This window comes from Terrapene carolina, unplaced genomic scaffold, assembly GCF_002925995.2.
Source record: "Terrapene carolina triunguis isolate 2854851 unplaced genomic scaffold, T_m_triunguis-2.0 Scaffold31, whole genome shotgun sequence".
NCBI classification, from domain to species: Eukaryota; Metazoa; Chordata; order Testudines; family Emydidae; genus Terrapene; species Terrapene triunguis.
The window spans coordinates 8,620,756-8,639,538 of NW_020664382.1; the positions used below are offsets into that span (position 1 = coordinate 8,620,756).

Genomic DNA, 18,783 nt, shown 5'->3' on the forward strand with positions numbered 1-18,783 from the left:
TGCCCACCCTTACCTTTGACTTGCTTCCAACTGAAAAAGCCATCAGTTTTCTGTGAAAATGAAGATTCTTGCATGTAATCATGTATGGCCGTTCCTCATAATTAAGGCTGCGAGTTTGTCATGAAGGTCACGGAAGTCACGGATTCCATGACTTTCCGTGACTTCCGGGATTTCTGCAGCTGCCGGTGCGCCTGGCTCAAGTTCATCAAGAGGCAGCTCAGGCAGCCCCTGTGCCAGTCACACTGGCTGCTGCTGGGGCAGTCTCGGGCCACTGTGCCCCCCTCCTCCAGCAGCAGAGTTGGGGGCAGGGACAGGATGGGGTGAGGCGGACTCTGGGTGACGCTTACCTGCAGGGCTCCCCGGAAGCGATGGCATTCCCCTCACTCAGCTCCGTCCTAGGTGGAGGTGTGGCCAAGCAACTCTGTGCGCTGCCTCTGCCCAGAGTGCTGGCTTCGCAGTTCCCATTGGCCGGGAGCTGTGGCCAATGGGAGCTGCGGGGGCGCTGCCTGCAGGTGGAGACAGTTTGCAGAGCTTCCTGGCCATGCCTCCGCCTAGGACGGAGTTGAGCGAGGGGGATGCCACTGCTTCTGGGACGCTGCCCAGAGCCTGCCTCACCCCGTCCCATGCCCCAACCCCCTGCTTCCCCCCACCACCACCCAAACTCTGCTGCTGTTGGGGGGCGGGAGGGGGTGTGGAGCCAGTTAGGAAGACTGCTGGCCCCGCCAACACACCCCTTCCCCCCAGCACCCGCAGGAGTCCCGTGCCACTGCCCTGCACTCCCCCAGCATCCGCAGGGGTCCCGGGTCGCATGCCACTCTCCCCCAGTACCCGTGGGGCCTCCAGGAAGGGCCCCCCTCCCCAATTTTTAATCATGGGTATTTTTAGTAAAAGTCATGGACAGGTCATAGGCCGTGAATTTTTGTTGACTGCCCATGACCTGTCCATGACTTTTACTAAAAATATCTGTGACTAAAACTTAGCCTTATTCATTATTCCATAATGCATGGAATAATCTAAGTCAGCAGCTAATGCCTTAAACTGCACTTAGAAATAAACTAGCAGCCAGTGTAGATCATGGAGCCTCAAGTGCAATGTGCTTTTAGAGGGAAACAACGTTAAGTGAGGAGTAACTGTTGCATTTATGCTCCTGAAAAATGCGACGACGATAAGCGAATCCAATTTCCCCATAAGAATTAATTAAATCAGGGGGTTAGGTTCCAGGGAATTTTTTTTCAACACCCACACACCCACACGTTTAAACAAACAATTTAATCCTGGTACACAGTGATGATGATTGTGAAGCTTGGTTGAGGTGGAGGAGTCAGAGGGTGGGATATTTCCCAGGGAATGCCTTACTGCTAAATGATGAACTAGCAATTGGCTGAGCTCTCAAGGGTTAACTCTCACACTCTACAAGGCAGCAGGAATGGAGGGAGGGGAGACAGCATCGCAGACAGAGACACACACCCTGTGAGAAAGAGAGAGATGCGCAATTCCCCACTGCCTTGTTAATTAGATCAGCTTGCTGAGACCACAGCTGCCGCCAGAAGCTCCCTCCATCCTGAACCCTGTCGTGTGTCCCCTCTGTTCTATGGAAGATGGGGTAAGCGGGGTGCAGGAGCAGGGGGGAGGGGGACACACTAACATTTGCCCCCTTCTCCCTCCCCTCCCCCCCTTCTCCCACACAGCAAGCAGGAGTCTCGGGGAGCAGCTCCAAGGCAGAGGGCAGGAGCAGTACATGGCAGTGGGGAGAGGGACAGCTGCAATTGCTAGCCTGCTGGGCAGCTGCTGCACAGGGAACTTAGGGGAGCGGGGAGCTGATGGGGGGCTGCCGGTCCACCCTGGTTCCAAGCCCCCACCAGCTAGCTGCAATGGGCTGCTCTTCCTGCAAGCAGTGGACAAAGCAGGCGGCTGCCAAACGACGTTAGAAGGGAGCATTGCACAACTTTAAACAAGCATGTTCCCTAATTGATCAGCAACATAACAATGAAACAACATTAACCGGGACGACTTTAAGTGAGGAGCTACTGTACTTAAGAAGTGACAGGTTTCAGAGTGGTAGCCGTGTTAGTCTGTATCAGCAAAAACAATGAGGAGTCCTTGTGGCACCTTAGAGACTAACAAATTTATCTGGGCATAAGCTTTCGTGAGCTAGAACCCACTTCATCTGATGCATGGAGTGGAAAATACAGGAGTGGGCTCCCTCATTTTGCCCTGGACACAGTACTACCTCCTGCCTTAGTTGTATTTCACAAGTAACTTTTAATGTACCAAGAGGAATATGTAACAAATTGTGTGTTGTGGTGGCCTGGTGCTCATGATGGCTGCACCGCTAGTGTTCTCTTTGGATTTTCAAATCACCTAGGTGATTTAGGAGCACACGACCAATTGACTTTCAAAGGGACCACCTTCAGCTTCCATCCTAAACTGACTGATAAAACTGTCTTAAATATGTATTGTTCAGCGTATGCATCTGTACAACAGTGATTTTCAAAATATATTTTATGTTTGACCTTTGTTACCTAGATACCTATTTTATTAATCATTTTTATGGAGAAAACATCCAGAATATATTTCTAATAAAATGCATTGTAAATGTATTTGTAGGGTCGCCATTGCTTCCTGAACCACTAAAACCTCAGGCCGTAGCTCCTCTTCAACCCACCATTCAGCCACCATCTGTTCAAAAAATGCAAGAGCCTCTTATACCTATGATGATGCATACCTCTCAGACAACTCCTCCACAGAATCTGGAAGCACCACCGCAACCGCCTCCCCGAAGCAGATCATCCCACAGCTTGCCTTCAGAATCGGTTCCTTCACAACAGCAAGTAAGTGTACAACTGAATCTTTTAGTGTTGTGCCTTAACACAGCCTACCGTGCCTTAACATCACAGATCACGGGAAAGCCCCAGAACAAAAAAAAGTACCATTAATGATTAAACTTAGGATATTTAAGCACAAAAGGATAACAACACGGCAGTAAAATAACTTTAGGTGATTCTATATTATCCTTGTAGACTGAGGATTTAAACCCTGAATATAATTTTTTTAATTTCTTGAGAATTTTTAATTTTGATACAGTTACCTAAAATATAAATTACACCTCTACCTCGATATAACGCTGTCCTCGGGAGCTAAAAAATCTTACCGCGTTATAGGTGAAACCGCGTTATATCGAACTTGCTTTGATCCACTGGAGTGTGCAGCCCCGCCCCCCCCGGAGCGCTGCTTTACCGTGTTATATCGGGTCGTGTTATATCGGGGTAGAGGTGTACATGTTCTTACATCGTGTCATGTAACAATAGAATTATAATCTTATACCTTATATGAAAAATGTGTTTTCTAAAATTGAATACATTTCACAATAACACAAATCCATAACTTACAGACTGGGCAACTTAAGAGAGATCTCTTAAGCAAAAGTATCTATTTAAATCTTGCACAGAAATACTTGGAGCTTCGTACTGGAGCTAATTCATTTCAAGGTTGGAATGCTGAGTCCTAATTTTAACTAAAGTACATTTATTCTGTTTATTTCCTGGTGTTCATTAAAATATACAATACTCCAAAATAATTTAACGTTTTAATTCAGTAACATTGAATGCTCTGTTCTGTGTACTAGCTAAAGTATTTATTTAAAAACAAACCCTTTGTTTAAGAAAAGCAATAGTTCTTCGAGGAGTGTCCCTGTGGGTGCTCCACTTTAGGTGTCTTGGCGCCCTGCGCTTCTAGTCGGAGACTTTTGGTAGCAGTGCGCTGGTTGGCTGCGCACGCGTGGCAGCCGTCCTGCGCCACTCCAAACAGCTACCTCAGGCACGCAGGCAACCGCCACCCAGTTCCTTCTCTACCGCCCTTGATTTCGGTTGGAACGACAGCAGCGCCCTTATCTACTTTCATATTCCTTTATTCTCTGCCCTTTTCTCAGTTTAATTTCCCTCATTGCTAATCTCCCTTCATTTTTCTTTCGTTTCCCATTTTAAAAAAAAACAAAAAACTGTCCTTTTTTTCTCCCTGCCTCAGGCGGATAGTCCCTGAAGAGGCATTAGACTGGGACTATTCCTGTTCTTTATTCAGCTAGTCTCGGACATGCCTGGCTCGCCAGGTTTCAAGCACTGTCTGACCTGCAGACTCTCAATACCAGTGACAGATAGCCACTCACAGTGTGTCCGTTGCTCGGGGGGGGAGACACATTACTCAGAAGTGTCCCCACTGCAAGAAACTCACAGCACAGACAAGAAAGGCCAAGGACCTCCAATTAAAACTTTGAATGATGGAGAGATCCTTGCAACCTGCTTCAGATATGGGGTCCTCTTAAAATATGGCTGCTAAGGACCCTGGTCCTAGCAAAGCCACAAACAAGCGGTCTCACTCCTCGCCAGACCGAGATTAGCCTAAAAAGAAAGGCATCCCCGACCACAAAAACTGCAGCAGTATCAACGGCACCCAGAGCACCAGGCCACAAGGCACCTGGACCATCCAGTACCAAGAAGCGAAAGACCCTGTGCAATCTCACAACAGCAAAACTAAGCCTTATAGCGACAGGTCTGCGGCACTGACAACCCTGGTTCCTCCCAGCCTGAGTTTGCCTGCACTGCCGGCACCGAGTATCCCGGTACTGCAGCAGTTTGTCAGCCATGCGGACCTCCTCATTGCTTCCACCCTGGGAACTCCACTCTTTGGCACCGATGGCACCCCAGCCAGGTCAGGGCCAAGCATTATCAATACACCTGCTGGCTCGGCCCCTCCTCTCTCCTGTGATGAAGTGGAGACAGGAGTGGGCATATCTCACCACCCCTCTCCTAAACCCGCTCAGCAACAGGGTGTGTGTTGGCAACCTCACAATGGGTGCCCCCTCCCATGGCCTTCCTGCCGCAGTGGGCATACTGGGACTTCTGAGCATTATACAGAGCCCAGAAAACCCAGCCATCTAATCCATCCAGATCCAGGACACAGCAATTGCCTCCACCATCTGCTCTGGCTTCCCCAGAACTGCTGGAGGAGGAAGCTGAAGAATCTGCAGACAGGCCGGAGGGTGACACCCTCTCACATCCTGACTTCGTCTCCGGATGACACAATAATGCCACCTCCCCCCACATTGGGAGATGACTTTAAATCCTTTCATGATTTGTTTAAAAAAGTAGCAGATTCATTAGACATCCCACAGGCTGAGTTACCAGAGACTCAACACAAGCTGACAGATATATTGTAAGCTTCTCCGTCAGCCAAGATAGCACTGCCCATTAATGCTGCCATCATGGATGCAGCAAAAACCATAGGCAGACTCCAGCCACGGTCAGCCACGGCCTCACCTTCTTGTAAGCGATCTGACAAGAAGTACTATATGCCAGCTAAAGGACCTGAGTTCTTCTTTACCCACCCTACTCCAAACTCATTGATGGTAGAGGCAGTTAATCAAAGGGGGCAACATCAAATCAAACCCACCCCCTATGATAAAGATTGGAAATGCCTAGACCTCTTCGGCAAGAAAGCCTATTCATCGGGGACCTTCCAGTTTCGCATAGCAAACTACTCTGCATTACTGGCCAAGTACACACGCAACATTTTTTTTTCCGGTGTCAACTTTTATTGAACACATCCCACCTGACAAAAAAGAACAATATAAAGCCAATATAGCAGAAGGCTTCCTCGTCGCCAGAACTGCCCTGCAGGCTTCTCTGGATTCTGCTGACACGGTGGTTCACTCAATTGCCACATCCGTTGTCATGTGGAGGGCTTCATGGCTCCATCTCTCTGGCTTCCCCAGAGAGGTCCAGACGACAGAAGAGGACTTACCTTTTGAGGGGCAAAAATTGTTTACAGAGAGCACAGATGTCTCCTTACACACCCTGAGGGACTCCCGTGCAACATTAAAGATGCTTGGTATCTATATCCCTGCAAACAAAAAGAAACAGGGCAGATTCTACAACCAACGATTCCGTCCTTCCCCATACACACACTCAGCTTCAACGACATTATGATCAACTCCGCAAGCAGCGCCAGACAACACGCCGTCATACGCAGGACCAGTCGTCTACATCTCAGCCATCCACTTCTAGGCAAACGTTTTGAAGTGTTGGTTGAGTACACACGAGCCCCACATTCTCCAATCTCAGAGTCACGTCTAATTTCCAGCCCATTTGGGGAACGCCTTACACTCTTTTACCCAGTCTGGAGAATCATCACTGCAGACAAGTGGGTTCTGGAGATTATACAGAAGGGCTATTCCATCCCCTTTCTTTCCATTCTACCTACCCACCCCCCTTCTCCGTCCCTCTTCAGGGACCCATCTCACGAGCACCTGTTACAGCAGGAACTACACCATCTCCTACAATTAGGTGCTGTGGAACCAGTACCGATTCAGCACAGTGGTTAGGGGTTCTATCCGCATTACTTTCTCACTCCGAAGAAAACAGGTGGATAGAGGCCTATTCTGGACCTACGCAAACTGAACAAGTTCGTGAGAACACAGCGCTTCAAGATGGTAACCCTAGCAACCATAATTCCGGCATTGGAGAAAGGAGATTGACTCTCAGCCCTCGACCTACAGGATGCTTATTTTCATGTCAATATCCACCTAGCGCACAGGAGATTCTTACAGTTCACTCTTGGCAACCTAGACTATCAATACAAAGTACTTCCCTTCGGCCTCTCTACGGCTCCAAAGGTTTTTTCCAAAGTACTGGCTGTGGCAGCAGCACATCTTCGCAAGCAGGGTGTGACAATATTTTCCTATCTAGACGACTGCCTGTTAAAAGCACCGATATACAACAAGGCAGTTCACACCACTCTAACCCTATTTACAAACCCAGGGTTACAAATCAACCTACAGAAATCCACCCTGACCCCAATTCAACAACTGGACTTTATAGGGGCACACCTGAACTGTGTCACGGCATCAGCACGGCTACCCCAACAACGGTTTCTTGGGCTTAACAAACCTAATCACAACAGTAAGACACAGTCCACAAACGTCTGCCAGAACATACCTACAACTTCTAGGACACATGTCGGCTACGACATTTGTCGTGAAACATGTCAGGCTGCATGAGAGATGTCTACAAACCTGGTTATGCACTGTATACATTTGTCACAGACACTCGATCAACAGACAGCTTACAATGCCCAGCAGAGTGAAAGACTTACTGACATGGTGGACAAAACAAACGTCCACTCAGGCGTTCCCTTCGAAAGGGAAACCCCATCAGTCACTATCACCACGGACGCCTCTCTGGTAGGATGCGGGGCACACTTGGCCGACAACACCATCCAGGGCCAATGGTCCCTACAGGAGCTCCAAGCAATTTGAAATGCCTGACATCACTTTCTCCCCCGATCCACAACTTAACTGATTCTCACGGACAAGTTGGCGACTATGTTTTATATACATCGTCAAGGAGGGACCCTATCTTACCTGCTCTGCACAGAAGCAGTCCACCTCTGGCAATGGTGCATTTTCAACAATGTAGACATCACGGCATCCTAACTACCTGGAAACCAGAATGCCACAGCAGACTTCCTCAGCAGGAACTTCTTCTCACAGATGCACGAGTGGGAACTTGACCCACAAACTCTGCGAACTATATTCTGACAATGGGGATTCCCCTCATTAGACCTCTTCGCCACGACCCACAATGCCAAGTGCCCACAATACTGCTCCCGAGCGGGAACGGGACACAAATCTCTTGAAGATGCCTTCCTCATCAAATGGGAGGCCCCACTCCTGTATGCTTTCTCCCCAATCCCCCTGTTGCGTCATGTCCTACACAAGATCAGACAAGACAAAGCCAGGGTCATCTTGATTACACCAACATGGCCCAGACAAACATGGTTCTCATACCTGGCCCAGATGTTTGTCAGATCATGAACCCTTCCCCTCCTGTCTCACCTACTGACACAGGATGCAGGACACCTCAGTCACCCCAACATTCCAACACTTTGTCTTTAAAGCATGGCTAATCCAGGGATGACAAAACTTGAAACATGCTGCTCCAAGGAGGTCCAAGACATTCTACTTAACAGCGGACATCTCTTCACACGAAAAACATACGCACACAAGTGGCAAAGATTCTCCATTTGGTGCTGAGACAAGCAGATCATTCCACAATTGGCCCTGTTACCCACTATCCTCGAGTACATATTGACACTCAAAAAATCAGACCTCTCGACTAGCTCACTCAAAGTGCACTTATCAGCCATCACCGCCTTTCACGACAAGGTGGACAGACTCATGGTCTTCACCCATCCACTGACTAAGCATTTTCTCAAGGGTATTGAGAACACTTATCCCACATTAAGGGACCTGACCCCTGTGTGGGACCTCGACCTGGTTCTCCATGCCCTCATGGGCAAACCCTTTGAACCACTAGCGACCTGCTCGTTCCTACACTTATACACGAAGGTCGCCTTCTTAGTAGCTATCATGTCAGCATGAAGGGTGGGAGAGTTGGGTGCCCTAATGGCTCACCCACCTTATACCACATTCCACAAGGACAAAGTAATCCTACGCCCACACCTAAATTTATACCCAAGGTTGCCTCCCTCTTCCATCTCAATGAACCCATTTACTTACCTGTATTCTTCCCCAAGCCACACGCCTACAACAGGGAGGCATCCCGTCACATGCTAGACATCCACAGAGCTCTTGTGCTCTATGTAGAGAGAACAAAAACATTCAGAAAATCGTCCAGGCTATATTTGTATCCACAACAGAACGATCAAGAGGCCAAACCATTTCCAAACAGAGACTTTCTAAATGGATCTCTAATTGTAGCAAGCTACGTTACCAAAATTACAATTTGCAAGCTCCTTCTGGACTTCGCACACACGCCACTAGAGCTATGTCCACATTCATAGCCTTTCTCAAACATGTATCCATCACTGATATTTGTAAAGCAGCTACCTGGGCATCGCCACATACTTTCACCAAACATTATGCCCTGGAACAGCAGTCAGCTGCAGATGCTCACTTCAGTCTGTAGTGCTCTCCACCATACATAAATCAACTCTGAAGCCCCTCCTCTCCACCAAGGGGCACTGCTCTTCAGTCACCTAATGTGGAGCACCCACAGGGACACTATTTGAAGAAGAAGAGAAGGTTACTCACCTTGTGCAGTAACTGAGGTTCTTCAAGATGGTTGTCCCTGTGGGTGCTCCACTACCCACCCTCCTCCCCTCTGCTTCAGAGTTTCAACTCGATCCTCTGGGGGTAGAGGAGGAACTGGGTGGCGGTTGGCTGCACGCCTGGGGTAGCCACTCAGGGCGGCGTGAGCTCAGCCAACCCAAAGTCTCTGACTAGAAGTACAGGGCGCCAAGACACCTAAAGTGGAGCACCCAGAGGGACAGCCATCTCGAAGAACCTCAGTTACTGCACAAGGTGAGTAACCTTCTCTTTTTAGACATTTCTTACCAAAAAAAAAAAAATTAAAAGCACATTTGCAGTACATTGTGTATGCACAAAAGGCTGAAATTCTTCCCTAAGCTATAACATACTAAAGATCAATGTTAGCAATTAGGGACTTCGCTTCCAGGTAACCAGATATTGAACCAAATTCTCCACTGCCTTAAAGTATCAGTGTACTTGTGTCCACTTACACCAGCAGTGAATTTGGTCTCTTAAAAGTACAGTAATTCTCAGCTGCTGGACTGCTTACTTGGACTGAAAATCAACAAATACGCATTGAAACATTTTTTTAGAAGAAATTTTCTATGGAACAAGAAATTGATGCTTTACATTTATGCCAACATTCTAGATATTTTTTTCACATCAAAGATTGTGTCAACTTTAAAAGCACTTAAGCATGTGCTTAAATTGATCCCTATTCATGCTTAAGACGGGGGCTGCATGGGTCTTTGATGGGTTAAAGATTTTAAATTGTAGTTGAAAGCCTATAAATACCACCTTTCCTCTTCCTTCTCCTGCACGTCTCCCTGCCTCTGAATCACTCCCTGCATTGTGCACCTTTGGCTGCTAATTTTTTTTTTCTGATGGAAACTTATAACAAAAAAATAGTTTTAAAAATAACCAAAACTTGATTATCACACTTCGGAGGGTTTTTTTTTTTTTTTGCATAGTAGTTATGACAGTTTATCTCCATTTCACAACATGTATAGACTACAAATATACTTAAATGGTTAAACAAATGTCTCAGAACATCAGAGCTTCTGCAATTCTGTATTCAGAAGTAGATATGAAATTGTGATAGAGGCACCTGAGCTGCCACAAGAAGTACTGCAGAATGTATTAAATGTTCTGATTAAATATTGATTCTGAAACATCATTTTCAAAAGCCATATTTTTAACTTTTCTGATGTAGTTTAAAACTTGAAATTCTTTGTGAAATATGTGCAGTGAATGTCCTGACCGAATCTTACTCTAAAGTTTTATCTGTATTAATCACAAGGGAAAATTCAGATGTCTATTTCGATCTTAAGTTATTGTTCTCATCTTTCATTTTTCTTCTTTGTAGAATTTAATTATAGAATGGAAACCATGGCTATCCCATTTATTTATCAACATATAGTTTTCTGAAAGGAGTTTTGGATTGAAAATATTAAGTTGAAGTTCAAGTCTTTTGAAAGTTTATGGATCCAGATCCCACTCTCTGATTAAAGATTACTGAATTTTTGTGCATTTGAAAACCTTAAAACTCCTGTTGTCTTTATAAAATAAACTACTGTAAAAATATGAATTGCATGGGTTCTATAACTATAGGGGTAATGAAAATGTTGCAATATAAAAAAATACCTTTAGAACTAAGGTAAAACTGATCATTTTAAATGTAAAATGACATTTTCTGATAGAATGTGAGATTTAAATGTTATAGGCCCTCTCTTGCAAAATGAACTACGTGGACTAAGTGCTTGGAAAAAGTCTTTTAAAATAATCATAGACTGCTCCATAGCATGTGATAATGTCAAAGTAATATCTGACTTAAATTAACCAGGGAATATGTTGTTGAGCCTTCATGATCAAATTTATAAAATCTTATGCTCCAGTTGAAGTTCTACTTCAACAAAATTTTAAAATTCAGGGTATTAAGGATATTAAGTCCACTGATATTCTCATCTTGTATCTGTTGTATACAGAACATCAGACATATTTTTCTTCACACGTAATATAGTATTTAAAACATTTTGGATAATGAGGATTATTGAGGTTGGTGAGGTACCTTGGATTTTTCCTCTAATTTTTTCCTTTGATGTCTTTTTTTTCTTTCACAAGCAGGAGCAACCATCAGGGTAACAGGTACCTGACTACTTACCAATCTTGTATGTGATCTCCATCTCTTCTAGCAGAAAAGATGTATGAGTCTTTTTTTGCTTCATACATCTGCAGTCTCATCCACATTAAAAACCACTTGTCCACATACTAAAATAACTGTCATGCCATAAAGTTTGCTTTTTCCTTTCTTAATAGATGAATATTGACAGAAGGAGTCTCTTAGCTGTATTTGCTAGCACTATAGTGAAAATTTGACTTCATCATCTTTTATGAACCAATTAAAGCCTTACGCAGCTTGTTTATTTTGTAGGGCAAAATAGATCTTTGAAGTAACGTGTACCATTACCTCAAATTTAGACTTGATGAAGCTTTCAGAAAGTGTCTTTTCATGAGAAACAGATTTTACCTTTTCAAAGTCTAAACAGTAGAATAGCTGCTATCCTGGGAAGTAAAATATACTCCTTGCCTCAATATAAAAAAATTCAGTCCTTATATGTGAATCAGTGAAAGACAAGAATTTGTTTTGAAGACCTCTGACCAACATTACTTAAATATTTCTAGTTAAAATTAAAGAGTAATTGTGTTGTAGTTGATTTTGGACATCATAAAATTAAATTACTTGCCTGATCAACATGGGATTCAAGCAGACCTATGTTGAACTGTAGTTGACTGCTTACATTCATCTTATAGTTAGCTTTACCTTTTTTCTACATTCCCCATGAAAATTATTAAATGTATATAGTCTAATGCTATTTTTTCCCAAATTACTCCTGCAATTTATGTAGTGTAGTTCATGATGCATTATTTTTTAATTACAGATTGATATCTGTATTAGGCCAGATCTACACTAGAAACATTTGCAGGCAGAGCAGTGTCAGCTGAGGTATGATTTGTCTGCAAAATTTCTATGCTGGCAAAAGCTCTAGTCTAAAAGTGCTTTTGTTGGTATAGCTTCTTTTGCTTGCCTAAATGGGATAAGCTATCCTGGCAGAAGCTGCTGGTGCAGCTATACTGGCAAAACTTTTAATAGTAGAGTAGGCCTTAGCCTTTATAAAGCACATGATCCCATAATTGTACATTGCTGCCTACCGAGTATGTTGCTTTATAAAACAATTCTGAAGAGTCAGAACAGCCTGAAAGTAATTATAGTAAATAAATAACACTCAGATTGTGAGATAAACAAATGTAGATTCTTTGTAAGCTAAATTTTAGTTGATGGTTGCAGTTAGTGTCCTAGTTCAACAAAACTTTCACTAACAAAAGAATTTTCAGGTTGAAAATTCCAAATTAAGGCAGACACAGCTATGTTAACAGTTTGAGTTGCTTATGAATTTGAGAATCTCAACAAATATTTTACCTTGAACATAATTCCTTCACTTTAGTTAATTATGGAGCATAATTTGAGCTTTTTTTAGATAGTGTTAGAGAGAATGTGAAGGTACTGTACTGTACTGTACACCCTTGGTCACCCAAGGAAATTATAAAAGCAGGAATGTTTTTTCATACGTTTTTAAAAGATGAGGAAGTTGCATGGAGAAAACTGTTATTATTCTCGTTTGGTCATATTCTAAACAATTAAAACTTGCTATTTAAAATAAATTTTCTGTTTTGGTTTTTTTTTGTTTTTTTAAAAAGGCTGGTGATCATCACTTCATGTGCAGAGAAATGAGTGCCTTAATTTACGCTTTTTAAAAGTAAAATATATACTACTAACACTAATTTTCCATTCATTGTGATATTTAAATATTAATAACATCACCCTTTTTATAAATTGTGAATAAACAATGATCCCACAGCACTTAAAACCTTTTCTGTGCTGTGTTATCAGTTGTTTAGAATATACCATATTTGCCCCAGTTCTTCAAATGGTAAAGTGTAATTTTTATAGTTTGTTAAATGTGATGTACAGTAGTAGTGCTTTGTCTGATTCAGATAATTGCATGAAATGTATTCAAGTTGCATCAGCAAATAAGAGTAAAATATTTATATTTACAAGAACTAAGGAGTTATTTGTCTTTGTGCACTTGGCAAATGGGATTTTTAAAAGAATGTTGCCTAGAAAACACATAATCATCATTACTATGTGTACATTGTATATATTATAACTAAACTGCATTGAAGCTTCTGTTTAAGCCCCAAAGCTTCTACTCTTGCCATAGGAACAATGAGAAATGGGACATAGTATAAAGATCTTAAAAGCAAACTGAAATGCTACTACTGAACACCTTGTTTTCTTTACAGATTAACGCAAATGGAGTCTATGGCATTAATCTTGAAACACAATTAAACAATGACCCTTTTGAAGATCTGTCATTTAATCTGCTTGCTGCATCAAAGGTTCAGACATCTGTTCGAATAGCACCTGTTCCAACTTTAAACCAAAAGGAGTTGACTTGGTTGCCTTCTGCAACACAAAGCAATGTTAACACTTTGGATACTGTAAATTGCATGCCAGCAATGCCTCCTAATCCAGCCTATAGCAAATCCCAGGAACATGTACGCAGCTCTCCAAATTCATTGGCTACCAGACTGAACAGCACAAATCCTTTCACTGAAAGAACTGTTAATGCTGGAAACCCATTTAGAACTGAAACCCAAGAACCTGAAGTAACTTCACAGCTTTTAATAGAAGGACCTGCTGCTTATAACCCTTTCCCCTCTCTAAATCCTCCCAATCCTAGTAAAGGCAAGCCTATGTTCTCTATCAGTGCTTTTGAAGACAAGTTTTGTTTGCAAAGTAAATCTTCAATAGTGAAAAACGCAAAACCAAAAGGATGGGTAACATTTGAGGAAGAGGAGGATTCCAGTGTAAAACTAAAGACGTCCTCTGAATGTGTTACAGAATTCAAGAGAGTCAGTTCCAGGAAACCTACTGGTTTTCCAGATTTAGTGGGCACTGAACCAAATATATTTCCTGGCTCAGACTTTACCTTTGATAATGACTGGAATTCTACTGATCCCTTCTATACGCTGCCAGCAAGAAGACCACCTGCACCTCCTGTACCATCAAGAATAACCCAGACCATATCCCCTGCAGATCCTTTTGCTTTGTTGGCACCTAAAGTGTCACCAACACAAGATTTTACAGAAAGATAGACATTCTAAAATACACGAGATTTTAAGTTTGTTGCTAGGTGTATCCAAAAGAATAATTGGGCATTGAGGTTATTCTATGTGCAATATTCATTGTCAAATGCACTGAACCTTAACTCTATTCATAGCAACCACTGTTTGTGTACAAATTTTGAATATGTATATATGGTAGTGCACAAAAGAATTGTCCACAATTACTATAAATTTAGATGTAATCATATTGAAAGGATTAGTTAATCCTAATAGAATGTATAACACTTTTGGAAATTAGTTTTTGTTTATGAAGCAGTTTCATTTCTGTTCTCAGAGGAATTTCAAAATGCTCAAGAGACTTCCAGATGTTAGACTCTTCCAGTCCCTTTTTACTGTTTGGTAACTGATATTTATAAATATTTACCAAAGACCAGCCAAAGTTTAATCAAAATATTGAATGTGGACAGGTACTATTTAGAAAGTAATTTATAACAGAGGTTATGGAGATTAGTAAGGCTTAATTATATTTAAATTTGAGGCACAAATTAAAATAGTTACTTTCAAAATACAAACAAGACCTCATGTACTAATATAGTAAATATTAAATTTATTGACTTTTGTGTCTAGTAATTTCCACCATTTGTTGATGTAAACTTAGAATAGCTATTTAGTATTCAATTTCGTTCATTTATTCATCACTCTCTTAAAGGCTTTTTTTCCCCCAGAAATTGGAAACTACTGATATTACAAAAGTCTTTCTCTTAACCCTTAAAAAATAAATCCCATTTTTCATCTTTTGCTTTGATTTTTAAAAACAGGCTCCCTCAATGGAGAGCAATGTATTTCAATTAGTTTATCTCCTGCTATCTCATTTTTGTGTCCAGTCATTCCAGAAGAGTTTCTCGTCCTCTGTAAAGATCTGGGTGAGGAAATAGGCAATTATGCTGTGACTTCAGGAGTGTGTTCTGGGCACCATTGTGCCCAGTTTCGTCCCTCTCTACTAACTGCTATATTTTCAAAACCTTGCCTTCAGCAGAGAAAGCAGGAGAGCAGCAACCCTCTGAGCTGAACGGTACTGTTCTATCAGCATTCTTCCCTCTCCCAGAGGTTGTAAACGCCACATTTGTTGTGCTGCTTTGAAGTCAGTGGAGGTTACATCTTTTTGCATAGGATACTGTAAACATGCAACTGGTCCTGTTTCTATGGTTTTCTGGAGTTCACGGTATTTACATAAAATGTGGTATTTTGGTATCTAGAAGGAATTTAAAATAGCACAGATTTCTTTAGCAACACTTGTGTATGCTAAAGAAATGGTAATGTTCCTTACCATTCACAGTATCTTTTATAACATGACTTTTATATAAAAAAGTTGTGTACATTCATCAAAAATGGAATGCATCAAAATTTTATTATGAGATGTATTGGGGGTGAGCCACCATACACACCTGCACTTACTGGCTTATTAGCAAACAAATTATGCTATTTCTGCACCATTTGTAAGTGAATCATAGTTTACTAGCATTACATTTATAGCAGCAAAAGAATATGACAATACTACTTCTAAATTCTCCAATACTATCAAAATATTCCATTCAGAAATAATCCATTCTTCCTTTAACAGTATAATTAGGAGATGCTGTTGGATAGAAGTTACAGTAGTGAGTTTTATATTGTGCTTTTCTTCTGTTCAGGTCATTAAAAAGTTCTTGTAAATTTTAAACACAGTACCTGTGATAAACTTTGTGCTTCAATATGTGAATTAACTAGTTTAAACTGTGGCTATTAACATCTATGTGATTGGTGGTTTTGGTATACAGTCTTACATTAGCAAAACAATTTTGTTTTGGAAACTTTGCTTGTGCAAATTGCAGTTTTGTGATGAATATGTTCCTTGATGAATATTTAATTACAATGCTTACAAACTGCTGTCTAAAATGTACTTAATATGCAGCACCTCAACACTTGTATGGGATTAAGGAGTTTGACAAAATACTGCACAAAAAGATGCTAAAATATATAGTACAAATAGCTAACCACTGTAATGTGTATTACTGGAAATAATTACTACCAAAAGTACTAAAATACTGAGAAGTAAAATTAGAAATGCTAAACGTATTTTCATGAATTGTGTTCCCCGTAGTAAATTGCTCTGTTAATGTGTTACAATTTTACTGCTTGTGGCACACAATATTTATGATTGTATACTTTACAAAACTGCAGTATTAAAACTCGGTGGCATACAACATTCCGTATCTATCCTGTGAAATGCAGTGATGTATTATTGAAGTAAATACACCTGTCTTTAAGAAGTTTAGTTTATCTTTATTCTCTTTTATTTTAGGTACTTACATGGACCCTATTATCACGATATGTGAGTGCCTCATGATCTGTAATGCATTTATTCTCACAATACCCCTGTGAGGTAGGAAAGTACTGTTATCTCCATTTCACAATTGGAGAACAGAGGCACAGAGCGTAAGTGATTGGACCAAGATCACAGGCAAAGCAGAGAGTTGGATCTCAGGCCAGGTCTACACTGACTTATAACTACGTTGCTCAGAGGTGTGAAAATTCCACACCCCTGAGTGTCGTAGTTATCTCAACCTAACCCTCTGTGTAGACAGCAGTATGTTGACAAGAGAGCTTCTCCTGTCGACATAGCTACCATCTCTCAGGAAGGTGGATTAACTACCCCAGTGGGAGAAGCTCTCCCATTGGCGTAGTAGCATCTTCACTAAAGCACTATTGTGGCGCAGCTGTGCTGCGGTAGTGCTATACATTAAGACCAATCTCTGAAGTCCCAGGTTAAAACCCTAACCACAGGACTGTCCTTCCTCTCCTAAATTAAAGGATAATGTCGACCACAAATAGAGACCCACACAGCAATCTCTCCTGTTGCTGCTTTTTAGCTGGGCCAGAGGACAAGCAGCTTCCATTGCTGCTGTTGCCTCTACTTCTGAATGAGGAGGAATAGCCACTGCCCTCATTAAACGACCCCTTCACCATCAAATCATTCTTCCATTCTCTTACATTTCCGATTCAGCTTGAATCGATAACTTTAAAATCTACTTTTCTGAATTAGTAGGGTCCTTTTAAAACATATGGTAACTTTCTGAGAATCTTAGTCACATGACTTTTTACCCATGGATAATTAATTTTCACAGTAATGTGGTGAACTGCTTAACATTACATATATTAATAGATCTGGAAGTATAAAATAAGTGCCCAAATTTGCAATGATTTTGGATCAGATAGGCACCCTCTCTCAGGTTTTGTAAATTATGTTAGAGGTGCAGCTATTTTAGTGTGGAGTACATTAGAAGTAGATATTTTTCCCACCAGGATCTGCTGTCTATTCACAGTGAATGGGCATTGATCCCTGTCATAGCTAGATTGAGACTGGCTGCTGTGCAATCACTTTGGATGGCTGCAGCCATGACTGGTGTGTTGAGGGCACTAGGCGATGTGCTATTTCTTTAGAGCTATATTCCTTTCTATGTTTTAAGGCAACTCCCCATCCCTGCCCACTATAGGCAGGGTAACTCTCACCTTATAATACATGCCTGGAAAAAGAGAAACCCCTGAAATTACCCTCTTGACTATTACCACTATCATGCTGTCTGGGCTTCCTTCTGCCATTTTAAAAAGTATTGACATCTTTTATTAAAAATCAAGAAAAAATGATATCACGGAAGGCTTTATATTCACACTTGTCTTATACTAGTAAAAGTACTACTGTAGCCAGGTCTCTAGTGTTTCTTCACCACCACGTCATCACATGCTGCACAGAGAAATAAAAATGTCAGTGGTCTGGTCTACACCAGTCATTCCACTATTGGTAGCGCTGCTATTAAACTAGCAGGGGCCAAAGAGCTGACAATTCCCAGGGTAGTAGGTGCAGCCAAAGGCTCTGTCAACTCCACTGCTGCTTCAACCCTTGCTGTGGTCCCTGGGCCTTTAAGCTAAACACCAGCTATCCCAAGACCCATGATAAAATCCTGAGAGTTGGTAACGCAGCCAAGGTTAGCAACAGAGGCAACTTCTAGACAATGTGTCTGTTCTAGCCTGGGCTGCTGGGACACCTGTCCTGTTGGGGCAGTTTGTGGCTGGGGTTCTTGGTGCATCACACCCCTCAAAGTATGCAAGAACATATATATATACACACACACTAAATACCAGTCGTGAACACAGTAGCTCCAGATGGATGTGCTGTGCGGCTTGTGGGTGGTATTTAGCAGTAGGGTGGTGCTTCTTCCACTGCCCCCGTAACACTTGCCCAGGCTGTGGCTTGAGCAGTGGTCATGAACGCAACACCCCAAGCCCCACTGACCATCATCATGGCTTGGCTACCGCTTAGGCAGATCTGCACAGGTGCCACAGGGCAGTGGTTCTGAACCAGGGGTGTGTACACTTAGGGGTGCGCAGAGGTCTGCCAGGGGTACAGCAACTGATACAGTATTTGCCTCGTTTTACAACAGGCTAGATGCAGTGGT

The 18,783-nt window shown here is 42.2% G+C and overlaps 1 protein-coding gene across 1 annotated transcript in view; it reads left to right on the forward strand.

Annotated features, from left to right (window-relative positions):
- LOC113406601 (synaptojanin-1-like) overlaps positions 1-15,166 on the forward strand; it is a 119,068-nt gene extending 103,902 nt beyond the window's left edge. The window contains exons 31-32 of the mRNA XM_026652217.1: positions 2,608-2,831; positions 13,466-15,166. Coding sequence (XP_026508002.1) covers positions 2,608-2,831; positions 13,466-14,320 — 1,079 coding nt within the window. The 3' untranslated portion in view covers positions 14,321-15,166. The remainder of the gene's footprint in view (positions 1-2,607; positions 2,832-13,465) is intronic.
- The last annotated feature ends 3,617 nt before the right edge of the window (positions 15,167-18,783 follow it).